At 48.6% G+C, this 12,371-nt stretch overlaps 1 protein-coding gene across 15 annotated transcripts in view; it reads left to right on the top strand.

Annotated features, from left to right (window-relative positions):
- The window catches only part of DDX11 (DEAD/H-box helicase 11), a 30,923-nt gene extending 28,157 nt beyond the window's left edge, over positions 1 to 2,766 (top strand). For 3 of the 15 annotated variants that reach the window (XM_055357956.2, XM_031000931.3, XM_055357955.2), the window contains exons 22-27: positions 204 to 272; positions 388 to 488; positions 902 to 986; positions 1,285 to 1,363; positions 1,543 to 1,697; positions 1,773 to 2,766. In XM_055357956.2, coding sequence (XP_055213931.1) covers positions 204 to 272; positions 388 to 488; positions 902 to 986; positions 1,285 to 1,363; positions 1,543 to 1,697; positions 1,773 to 1,802 — 519 coding nt within the window. In that variant the 3' untranslated portion in view covers positions 1,803 to 2,766. Of the gene's footprint in view, positions 1 to 203; positions 273 to 387; positions 489 to 901; positions 987 to 1,284; positions 1,364 to 1,542 lie in introns of those variants that run through there. The other 12 variants (XM_055357951.2, XM_055357949.2, XM_055357950.2 and 9 more) reach the window with 6 other exon arrangements.
- The last annotated feature ends 9,605 nt before the right edge of the window (positions 2,767 to 12,371 follow it).

Here is a 12,371-nt window from a genome sequence, read left to right as displayed (position 1 = left end):
TGGGAGCTCTTGTGCTCATCGGGTCAGGACAGGCTTCTGGCTCCTCATCCCCACTGCTCCCAGTCCCTTACTACAGAGGATTTCCCCAAAGTCCCTGGCTGTGAGGTTCTCCAGTCCCCTGGCCAGAAAACACAAGGCCACGAGCAGACCCGAGACCTGGCACCCTGAACCTGTCTCTGGGAAATGTCCTCTGTCTTTCTCAGATATTCCAGGAACCAAAGAGCGCACACCAGGTGGAGCAGGTGCTGCTGGCATATTCCAGGTGCATCCAGGTGCGGGCGTCATGCTGAGCTTGGGTCTGAGACCGTGTGGGGGTGGCAGCTGGAAACGTTGTGGGTGTCATCCAAGTTTTGGCTCAGCAACTCAGCATCTGGGTTTCTCCTACAGGCCTGTGGCCAGGAGAGAGGCCAGGTGACAGGGGCCCTGCTCCTCTCTGTGGTTGGAGGAAAGATGAGTGAAGGGATCAACTTCTCTGACAACCTAGGCCGGTAAGTAGTGGTTCTGCTCATCTCCTGGGCCGTGATACATGGCCCGCCCTCACTCCAGCAGCTGGGCCCCTGCCTGCTGTCTGCTGCCAGCTGCCATTAGAGCCCACAGCTGGGCTGCGACTGCTCAGACCAGCCAGCTGGAGGGAGGGGCTCAGCAGCTCTGGGTTTGGCCCTGGGAAAGCAGTTGGATTTTAGGCTGGCCATTGCTGTATCAGGACCCAATCAATTGGCCTAGACGGGATCTCTCAGCCGAACAAGCCCTCTCCAGGTGGTAGGTACAGAGTGGAGAGAGGCTGAGTTTTGATCACAGTCGGAGAGGGCTGAGGGAAGGGGTAGAACGGAGCAGCTGGTGACGTGGGTGATGACCCGCGAGGTCCTGACGTCCACCCGCTGGGCTCTTGTCTCCCCTCCAGGTGTGTGGTGATGGTGGGCATGCCCTTCCCCAACATCAGGTCTGCAGAGCTGCAGGAGAAGATGGCCTACTTGGATCAAACCCTCGTGAGTGACCCCAGTGTCACAGAGGGGGTGACAGGAGAGTAGGCAGTGGGTGGGAGTGGCATCACCCCCAGGGCTGATACAGCCAGGCCTTCCCCGCTGCGCTGGTGTCTCCTGCCCCCTCCGGAAGCTTGGATGCCCCTCCACACCCTCTTGATCTTCCCTGTGATGTCACCTGGACCCCTGCTGCTGGCATTGGCCACGAAGCCTCCTGGTCTGGCTCCAAAGCCTGGCAGGGTCTTTTCCCCGGGGGAGCTGCAGGCAGGGAACAGTCCTGATGGGTCATCCCCTTCACTCCCAGCCCAGAGCCCCCGGCCAGGCACCCCCAGGGAAGGCTCTGGTGGAGAACCTGTGCATGAAGGCCGTCAACCAGTCCATAGGTGAGCCTGGCTGCCTCCAGCTGGGTGGACAGATGGGGGCTGGAGAAGGGGAGAACAGGAAAGAGGGATTGCCTGCCCTGTTTCCTGTATAAGTCTGAGGAAGGGGAGGGGGTCGCCATGGGAATGTGCTGTAGGGGAGGCAGGTGTTGCTCGGAGCCCCAGCCTCTGTTCCTATGCAGGCAGGGCCATCAGGCACCAGAAGGATTTTGCCAGCATAGTGCTCCTGGACCAGCGATACGCCCGGCCCCCTGTCCTGGCCAAGCTGCCGGCCTGGATCCGAGCCCGTGTGGAGGTCAAAGCTACCTTTGGCCCCGCCGTTGCTGCTGTGCAGAAGGTCAGTCCTACCTTTTTCTTTCTGAGAGCCTCCCTACCCCGAGATCACATTTCTCACTGCCTTCTGTCTGCCCAGTTTCACCGGGAGAAGTTGGCCTCTTCCTGATGGGCAACCACACCACCACCTGGCACCGTGCCCTTCCTTTGTCCTGCCTGCTGGAGACAGTGTTTGTCATGGGCGTGGTCTGCAGGGATCCTGTTACAAAGGTGAAACCTAGGAGGAGAGTGTGGAGTCCAGAGCGCTGCCAGGACGCAGGCACAGGCGTTAGCTCCCGTAGGAGAAAATGTGGGAATCCTGAATGAACAGTGGGTCCTGGCTGTCCTTGGGGCGTTCCAGGGCAGCTCCCCTCCTGGAATAGAATCTTTCTTTCCATCCTGCATGGCTGAGAGCCAGGCTTCCTGCCTGGTCTCCGCAGGAGGCTGTGGCAGCTGTGGCATCCACTGTGGCATCTCCGTCCTGCCCACCTTCTTAAGAGGCGAGATGGAGCAGGCCTATCTGCCTCTGCTCTTTCTAGCCAAGGTTATAGCTGCCCTGGACTGCTCACTCTCTGGTCTCAATTTAAAATGATCCCATGGCCACAGGGCTCCTGCCCAGGGGCTTGTCACCTTCCCCTCCTCCTTCCTGAGTCACTCCTTCAGTAGAAGGCCCTGTTCCCTATCCTGCCCCACAGCCCTGCCTGGATTTGTATCCTTGGCTTCGTGCCAGTTCCTCCAAGTCTATGGCACCTCCCTCCCTCTCAACCACTTGAGCAAACTCCAAGACGCTTTCTACCCCGACACCAGCAATTATGCCAAGGGCCATTAGGCTCTCAACATGACTATAGAGACCCCGTGTCATCACGGAGACCTTTGTTCCTGTGGGAAAATATCCCTCCCACCTGCAACAGCTGCCCCTGCTGACTGCGCCTGTCTTCTCCCTCTGACCCCAGAGAAAGGGGCCGTGGTCAGCTGGGATCTTCTGCCACCGTCAGGGACAAACGGGGGCAGGAGGAAAGTCACTGATGCCCAGATGTTTGCATCCTGCACAGCTACAGGTCCTTAATTAAAAGTGTACTGTTGGTTTCTGCTCAGTTTTTTATTGATATGTGCTGATGTTTTCTCTGAAAGCCTCTTTAGGGAATCGAGGAGCGCACTGGTGCAGGGGCTGGGTGGAGCCATCCTCCGATGGAGCACAGGCAGACGGAAGCCCCCACCCCAGCTGCGTAGCCTTAAGCCAGCCTCCCGCTCCCCGAAGGTGGTCTCCACACAGACCTGGGACAGTTCCATACCCACCCCTTCCAGGGCAGCAGGGCTGAGGATCCCATTCTGGCTGTCCACGGCCGGGCCATGGCTGGAGTCTGGGTTTAGGGGAGGAAGGCATGGCGGCGCCCGCTAGGATTTCCAGTTGTCCTCTTCTTCCTCTGCCTGTGGCTGCTGGGGGTTAGCAGAGACGGTTTGTTGTCTGACATACGGGCTCTCTCCTCCCGGCCCCTCACCAGCCCCAGAGGTGAAAAGGCTGGAGGGCAAAGGCTGAGGGAGGTCTGTGGGGAGCACTGGTTTCCCCAGGCCCCAGAGACTTAAGCACAGGAAGAAAAAGGCAAGAGAGAAGTAACGATGCCACAGCCCATGGCAGACAGCGGGCCTGCCTCCTACCCTTGCGTCTCAGGACCAGCTTGTTGAAGAGATCCCACATCAGTTCCCTGCCTTGGCTTACGGCTCTCCCTGCAATAGGAAAGCCACGGAGTGGGGTGTGGGGTTCAGTCACATTTGACCCCCGGCTCCATGTTCCTGTCCCCTGTAGTGTTTTTGTTATTAGACCCTTTTTTCTCCTTGGTTTAGGAATGGGGGCCCCAGGGCCACCCTTGTCCAGGCTCCCTCTACCGTAGAGGTGAGAATTCCAGGGCGCTACAGTTTGAAAACCACTATTTTATGAGCCAAGTAGAACAAGACATGACAACTATTTAAAAAAATAAGGGATTTCTGACCAGCTAACAACCCCACAGAAAATCCGCCAGGGATCCAGAAATGAGACTGAGGTGGCCTCAGAGAGCTGCTCCCTCCTGAAGGGGATGCTGCTGCTGTCGTCCTGCCCGGCACCTTGGACTGCAGTGGCCTGGGGTGGGGATGAGGGTGCACTGACCAGCACCGCGGCAGCGGGGGGAGGTTGGGGTGCTGTTACCGTGCCATCTTATAGGTCGGGAGTGGAAATGGGAGAAAGTGTGGAGTGCCTAGGGAAGGAGGTGACTGAGTAGGGAGCCTGGCTGCCATCCTAACACCCAGCTCACTGGGCTTAAGAGACTTGAGCCTGGTGCCAGGGCAGAGTGGGTGATGCTGGGGCCCAGGCTGGCACCATACTTGAGGTCTGCCAGGCAGGTCAGGTAGGTAGGATGGCACATCGACCTTGGGGACTTGGCCCCGGTCTGGCATGTAGAAGTAGTTCTCTGGGACCCGCGGGATTAGGTGGGGACATGTGAGAGGTGACGGACCTGCAGGAGCAGCTAGCGAGACCTCATGTGCACCCTGCACAGCTGTGGTGGCATAAGGGGTTCAATAGAGCCTCTCCTAGAGAGGAGCCTGGCAGGGCCCCCAGCCCCTGCACCTGCCCCTCCCTCTCCACCTGCTGCTCCAGCTGCGCTCTCATTGTTGGACAAGGGGCACTGAACAGTTTCTTCTCTGTCTCTGCCCCCAGCATCACATGGGTCTTTGTTACAGCACCAGCCAGTTGGTCCAGGAAGACAGACTTCTATCTACAGGGGCGACATGGAGGTCAGGCAAGCCGGCACCTGCTGTCCTGGGACCATGTTCCTGACCTACCTCTCCCATGTTATCAGGGACACTGCACTGAGGGGTCCCAGGCCACCAAGCCAAGCCACCCTGGTCACCTTCTGGCTCCCGCCTCTGTGCTGCACCTGAGTGTGATGCCCTGGGACCCCATTAAGTCAGGCTGAGTCTTGCACCCACACCCTGCGACTCCATTTTCTGCTACACAGGATCTCTCTGATGTTGACGAGCAGCATGGAGACCCGGGGAGACCCCCCAAGCGCCTCCTCCATGTCATCCTTGGGCTCCAGCTTGGCGCTCACACGCACAGGAAAGGACTTCAGCTTCTCCTGGGAGGGCTGGGTGGCTGGGGGGTGGTGGATTTCGGAGTTGGACCAGCAGCTGGCCTAGAGGCTACTGGGGAGGAGGGAGGAGGGAGCAGGGAGCACCCACTCCTGATCCAGATTCACTGCTTCCCTCCCCTCTGTCATGACCCCAAAGAAGCAGATCCTGAACCTGGGCTCTTGTCTTCACCTTTGTTCTCTTCCACTCTGTGGTAATTAAGAATGATTTGCTGGCCAGGCGCGGTGGCTCATGCCTGTAATCCCAGCACTTTGGGAGGCTGAGGCAGGTGGATCACAAGGTCAGGAGATCAAAACCATCCTGGCTAACATGGTGAAGCCCTGTCTCTACTAAAAATACAAAAAAATTAGCCGGTCGTGGTGGCGCGCATCTGTAGTCTCAGCTACTCGGGAGGCTGAGGCAGGAGGATGGCGTGAACCTGGGAGGCGGAGTTTGCAGTGAGTGGAGATTGTGCCACTGCACTCCAGCCTGGGTGACAGAGAGACTCTGTCTCAAAAAAGAAAAAAAGAATGATTTGCTAATTATGCGGGCAGCTGATCCAGTGCTGTGTAACCTTGGGGGCCACCAGATGCCAATCAGTAGAATGGGAGAGAAGGCAGGCTGGAGGAAGTGAGGACAAGGGGCAAGGAGGAAGGGCTGTCCACCTGTCTCTTCTGTGCAGGAGGTGTCCAAGCAGGAGGAGCATGTCACATCCCCACTGAAAAAGCCCACAGAAAATGAAAAGCCCACATGCTTGTCCATTGCTGCAGGATGGGGGCAAGTGGAGGGGGAGAGGTGTCGGCGCTCCCACCTTACTCCCAGTCATGGCTGACTCCTCCCTTTCCTTCGTTCTTGTTCCTAATCTGTCACCATGTCCTGTCATTTTCTTTGTCTCACCCAACCCTCTGCCTGCAAATCCCCTGACTGCAGCCTCATCCCTGTCACCTCCTGACTGTAGTTGGTGACAGAAGAGGAGGCTGCACCAGTGAAGGAGCAGGGACTCCAGGTCTGGCAAACAACCAGGGATGGGGCCGGGTGGGGGTGACTTGGACCAGGAGAGGGGCCTGAGTCAGGCAGTCACATACTTCATGCTGGGGTCCCCCAAGTGAGGCACATTTAGCAAGATCTGAAATACAGGGAAACAGTCTTGTTTCTTCAATAAATAAATTGCAAAGGAGAAACAATTGATGAAAGGAGAAACCTATAGATCCAGAAATACTAACAGGCAAATCAAACAGTCATAAGGAGAGACTTTATTTGGATTTTGATTCAAACAAACTAACAAAAAAAATGAAATTACTGGAAATTTGGAGACAGTACGGTAGTTGGTAGTATTAAAGAATAGTAGTGTGCGATGGTTGGTATGATAATGGTATTGCAATTTTGCTTTTTTTTAAAAAAGAGTTCTTGGCTGGGCACAGTGGCTCATGCCTGTAATCCCAGCACTTTGGGATGCTAAGGCGGGAGGCTCATTTGAGGCCAGGAGTTCATGACCAGCCTAGCCAACATGGCAAAACCCCATTTCTACTAAAAAAAATAATAATAATAATACAAAAAATTAGCCTGATGTGGTGGCACACACCTGTAATCGCAGCTACTTGTGCAGCTGAAGCAGGAGAATCACTTGAACCCAGGAGGCAGACGTTGCAGTGAACTGAGATTCTGCCACTGCATTCCAGCATGGATGACAGAGCAAGACTCTGTCTCAGAAATAAATAAATAAATAAATAATCATAAGTTCTTATCACTGGGTATGGTGTCTCATGCCTATAATCCCAGCACATTTCGGAAGCACAATTTGGGAAGAATTTATTTCTACCCATGGATCCATGTATTTCTTCATTGATTTAGGTCTTCTGTGACTTTGTTTACAGCATTTTGTACATTTTCAGCATAGAGATCTTATATAGACCTAATCATTTTTTCAGAGATAGTACAAATGCAATTATTTTAAAATGTTGATTTTCTGTTATTGTTAGTATATACAAATTAAATTGAGTTTTGTATTTTGAACTTGTGCTACTTCTGGAATGTGTGTGTGTGTGTGTGTGTGTGTGTGTGTGTTTATGTAGTCCTTGGAATACACCATAACCAAGTGGGTTTTTCCTGGGAATGCAAGACTGCTTCAATACTTGAAGATCAGTCAATGTAATCTGCCATAGTAATAATCTAACAAGAAAATAAACATGATCACATCAATTGATATAGAAAAAAAAATTACAGAATTCAACATATTTTCCTATTACAGATTTTCTGCAAACTAGGAATAGAAGCAAGCTTCTTAACCTGATGTATGGCACCTTCAAAAAGCCTACAGCAAACATAGTGATGAAAAACTGATTGCCTTCCCCATAAGATTGAGAACCAGGCAAGGATGTTTACTCTCATCACTCCTATCCAACATGGTACTGGAAGTCCTAGCCAATACAATAAGGGAAGAAAATGACACAAAATAAAGGTAGTAAGATTAGAAAGAAAGAAATTGTCTCTATTCACAAACAAGGTGATTTCTTTTCCTTTTTCTTCTTTTTTTTTTTTTTAAGAGACAGGGTCCTTCTCTGTCACCCAGGCTTAAGTGCGATCATGGCTCATTGTATCCTCAAACTCCTGGGCACACACAAACAGTCCTCCTGCCTCAGCCTCCCAAGTAGCTAGGACTACCGGTGCATGCTGCCAAGCCCAGATAATTTTTTTTATTTTTTGGAGACACAGGTAGTCTCATTCTGGTTTCAGCTCTGGAAGGGGCGAAGAACAAGTCCCCAGAGCCCATCCTGTCCCTCGTGGATGACATACTGAGGGCTCAGGAAGACGCTCCCTCACAGCCTGCCCCAGTTTCCAGGCTGAGCCACCTGAGCAGCTGCTTCGGAAAGCCTCTTGTGCCATAGCCATGCTTAGGAAAAAGCATATCTTCCATTCAATTCACCAAGAAACACCAAGAAATAACTGGATACCAAGAATAAAAAATACTCTGCCACACTGGCAGGGCAGGAGGGTGAAAATTGTGCCCCCTCCAAAGGTAATGTCTATAAAAGGATAACTAAGGCCAGCGCCAAAGTCCACCTACAGAAGGCGGGTCTGTCTCAACCCCAGCTGTCAGTCACTGTGAACCTTTAGAACTGGGGCTGAAGCTTCTTCCAGTTGCTTGCTCAGATGTCAGTGAGACCGCTCCACAACAGATAAGGGGAGCTGTGTGTCAGGGAAGTCCCAGCCACTAGGACAAGCTGCACTCCAGGCAGACGTTTCTGTTCTTGTGCAAAGAACAGCGCAATCCATTCAAGTTCACAGGGGTGGGTGGCACTTGAAAATGTCAGGGTCAACTTGCAGGGCAGAAGTTAGCAGGGAAGTCTTCCTGGGGGAGTGGGAGAGCCCAGCAGAGTTTAGCAGGAGGGAAGGGTGACATCGGGGCAATCCTCTGAGTCTTTCCTCCTCAGGAACTGTCCAGGAAGACCCTGCAGTCCCTCTGCAGGCTCATGGGAGCTCCCAGAACTGAGACAACACACGGATCCAGGCCTGCTTTGAAGTCAGTGGGATGCGGCCCTTGAAAGTCAATGTATTGGGTTCCTAGGGCTCTCGTGAAAACATGCCACACCTGGCTGGTTTTAAACAACAGGAGTTTATTCTGTCAGTTGAGAAGGCTAGAAGTGCAGAAATCAAGGTATTGACGGGATGAGTTCCAACTAGAGGCTGTGAGGCAGATCAACTCCATGGCTCTCTCCTGGCTTCTGCTGGTTTCTGGCAACCGTTCACTTCCCATGCCTGGTAGACACATCACTCTAACCTCTGCCTCCCTTTTTCAAGGGCACATTCGCACGCGCGCGCGCGTGTGTGTGTGTGTGTGTGTGGATGTGTGTGTTAAGGACAGCAATCATTAGACTAGGTGGGGCCCACTCTAATCCACTGTGAGCTTCTCTTACTTTGGTAACATCTGCAAAGACCCTATTTCCAAACAAGGTCACATTCCATGTTCTGGGACTGTCTTCTGAGAGATGTCTCCCCCAGGATCCTTCCAGGTGGAAGGATGCCCTTTGACCTGCAAAGCCAGGCAGAAAACCAGGATCAGGGCAGGACAAGAGGATGCTAGCCTGTGATGGCTCCCACTCAGGTGGGATGTGAGAAGTGCCTGTGGTCTGGGACACACCAACTTGCTCCCGTTACCTCATCTGAGATGGATTGCAGAGTGTATGTCCAGGGCCCAACCCGGCACACTGTGCCTTTGCAGTGCTGTCTCTGTGCTTTGGAAATTCACTCAGCCCACCGCGTGGGGTGGTCTGAGGCGGGCCACAACCATTTCTCAACCATCCCTGAGTACCTGACCAGTATCCCTCGGGGGTGACGACTGGCTACATCTGGAGCATGAGGAGCGTGTTTACCTGGTGAGTAAGGATGCAAGCATAGGACGTCCTGGCCGATCCTCTGCACAAGCAATGCCTTTGCTCCAACGGGATGGGCAACGTTGGATTAGGCCTGAGGCAGATTTGATCTCGGAAGATACATTCGAGTCTATGTGTTTTGTGCATTTATTTTTGTTTCCTTGAATTAACATGGAGTCCATTTCAACTTTCACTTAGTCTCCTTCTTTCTCTTCCCCCACTTCTTTCTCTCTCTCTCTTTCTTTGTATGTGGAAGAATTGTAAGTCTGTGTTCCATAATGTCTAAATACTCAAATTTAGAGTTGACAGCCATACAGCAAATTATTCAAGTTGCTGTCAAAAAAAAAAAATCCCTGAGTTTTCTAGGATTAAAACTGTGAATAGAGTACTGGAAGAAAAAAAAGTCATAGACTCAGATGCAAAATGACAACATTTAATGGGATGATAAGGAAATAGGACTTGACAAGAAACCATAGCCCACTGCAGACTGTTCACGATGTCAGATGGTTCATGATTTTTTTCCAGGTTTGATACAGAAGAATCGGTTTGTTACAAGAAATGCTTTTCCACCTGGGATTTAAAACATCGTTTAAACAATAAACACGTTTGTATGTATATATAAATAGATATTTAGATATAAAAACATGCATATATAGGCACATAGACATGTACATACATATACACACATATGTACAAATATATATGCCTAAATTTTTACTGACGTGTCAACTTACAAAACAAAAATGAGAGATTTATAAAAGGTACATATATAGCTGTGAATTCTTTAAAGCTATTTTTAAAGAAATTAATATAATCTTAATGATTATCAGATTACTCATGCAGTACACAGCTACACAAGTCTAATGAAGTACCAGACACTTTTCTTTCTTCAACTATTGTCCTATCTTATTCAGGTTTTCATTTTCTTACTAGATGTGTTTTCAATGGTTTATGACGTAATAAAATTTCTTTACCTCTTCCAGTAATTGCTTTGTCTCACTCGGAAACTGAACTACTGTCGATGTTGTAAAAAGCTAGGGCATATTCTTCTGAAAAAATAAAGGGAACATGTATTTTTATTAAATAGATGATATAAGCACATTAGATCTAATCCTTCCAATAATTTTGAAATAGAGACAATTACTTTCCCATTTTATACATTATCCAGAAATATGCTAATAATATTTAAGACACTTGATGAAATATATTCTATTAGTAAATGATAGAGACAGAATTCAAACACTCCACAAACTTCACACAGCATTCAACAAGAAATAAATAGTACCAACCTTTCAGGGAACAGTTGTATGGTCTCTACAACATCTTAGTATATGTTTTAGAAATTAATCTATCAAATTTGTAAGTTAACATTTCAGAATATTCCCCACTCCTCTTTTTAAGTCAAAGTCCACAGAAGTAGCTTGGAACAGTCAGTCTTAGCATGAACAACAATGACAATAACAAAAAGATCTGGAAGCTTAGTGTGGCTTGTATTTCAAGTTCAAGTGGAGCCCTGTCAGGTTATATTGCAAGGATTCTGGTGTTGAAAAACTCTGGTAACTGGAAAATGGGTTCAGTCAGAAGACACGTCATGGGATAAAGAAACCAGTATACAAAGTAATGCCATCTATTGTTTACTCTGTGAAGACGGAGGTTGATTTTGGAAAGTTTAGTAGCTCAGGGAATGTTAGATATAAATACCACATTCAATAACCTTAGGGCATGGCTGTTGCTTGCCTACCTTTTTCGTAATAATCGTAGACCATGACTGGGGCTGGCTGAATGTTGAACACAAGGTTGCTCTGCTCAACAGAAAAAGTGAAACTGTCTGCTCGACCAAAAACCTATCATGACACAAATTATAATTACATTGTAGCAGGTCTGAGAAAAGATAATCACTGAGAAAATTATCCGCAGAAGTTTATGATCTACATAATTAAATAGATCTAGGGTATGATTAACTTACATATTGGCAAAATAATGAGTTGTTAACCTTAAATCACATAAAATTTCAAGTTCCTTTGCTTACATTGATGTGAGAGGAATTTAGCTGGAAGTCTTAGAGGAATGTAGGCATTTATGTGAGTGGTAACAATACACATAGAAAGGATGTCTCTAAAGCGCATGCCACAGTTTGGCGTTTCCTCAGTAAAATAAAAATAGAACTACCCTATGATCCAGCAATCCCATTTCTGGGTATGCATCCAAAGAAAATGAGATGAATATTTTGAAGAGACAGCTGCAGTCCCATGCTAATTCTTTCATTAATTACAATAGCCAACATAAGGAATCAACCTAAGTGTTCGAAACAGATGAATGGATAATGAAACTGAGGCATATACACATACAAATTATTCGGCCTTAAAAAAAGAAAGAATTTCTGCCAACACTGAAGAACTTGGAGGACATTATGTGGAATGAAACAAACCAGATACACACAAAAAACACTGCAGGATCTCACCTGTAAGTTAAATCTAAAGTTGAGTTCATAGATGCAGAGAGTAGAATGGCAGCTATCAGGGATGGGAAAATGGGGAGCTGCTGGTCAAAGGATAGAAAGCTTCAGCTGTGCAGGATGAATACATTCTACAAATCTCGGGTACAGCAGTGGCCTACAGTTAACAATGCCGTACTGTATATGTAATATTCCCTAAGGGAGTAGATCTTAAGTGCTTTGTCACAAAAAAAGAAGAGGTAACTGTGTGAAGAGAGGGATGTGTTAGTCAGCTAATTCACATATAGTCATGCTAGATGATAACAATCAGCTCACTATATATATCAAAATGTCACACCACATACCTTCAATACACAATTGTAATTTCAAAAAATTATGGCAAACTTTGTAAGAGTTTAGTCAAATTATAAAATAATTACATATCTACTCTGTGACCAGACTGTGTTTGATAGGGAGATGATGTTTCTAAAATGGAAAGCTATCTAGTCACATAGCCAGGGCATATATGAAATAGCCTTGGAACTAGCAAGGAGAAGATGATCAGTGCGATAAAACACTGGTAATCCTTAACGTCCCTTATTTTTTCCTTTTACAAATCCTATCATACATATCTATAAGAAATTGAAGCATCCAATTATCCTTGGAAGGAAAAAAGAAAAACTTTAAAGAAAAAAAAATATGGCTAAACTTACATTTTCCAAGTAGAAAAGAACATGGTCATTCTTGACTTCAGTCTTCATCACTTGGCCCTTGTTTTCAAGCTTTGAAG

The sequence above is a fragment of the Gorilla gorilla genome, chromosome 10 (assembly GCF_029281585.2).
Source record: "Gorilla gorilla gorilla isolate KB3781 chromosome 10, NHGRI_mGorGor1-v2.1_pri, whole genome shotgun sequence".
Taxonomy (NCBI): Eukaryota; Metazoa; Chordata; class Mammalia; order Primates; family Hominidae; genus Gorilla; species Gorilla gorilla.
This window is presented reverse-complemented; position numbering and strand designations above follow the sequence as displayed.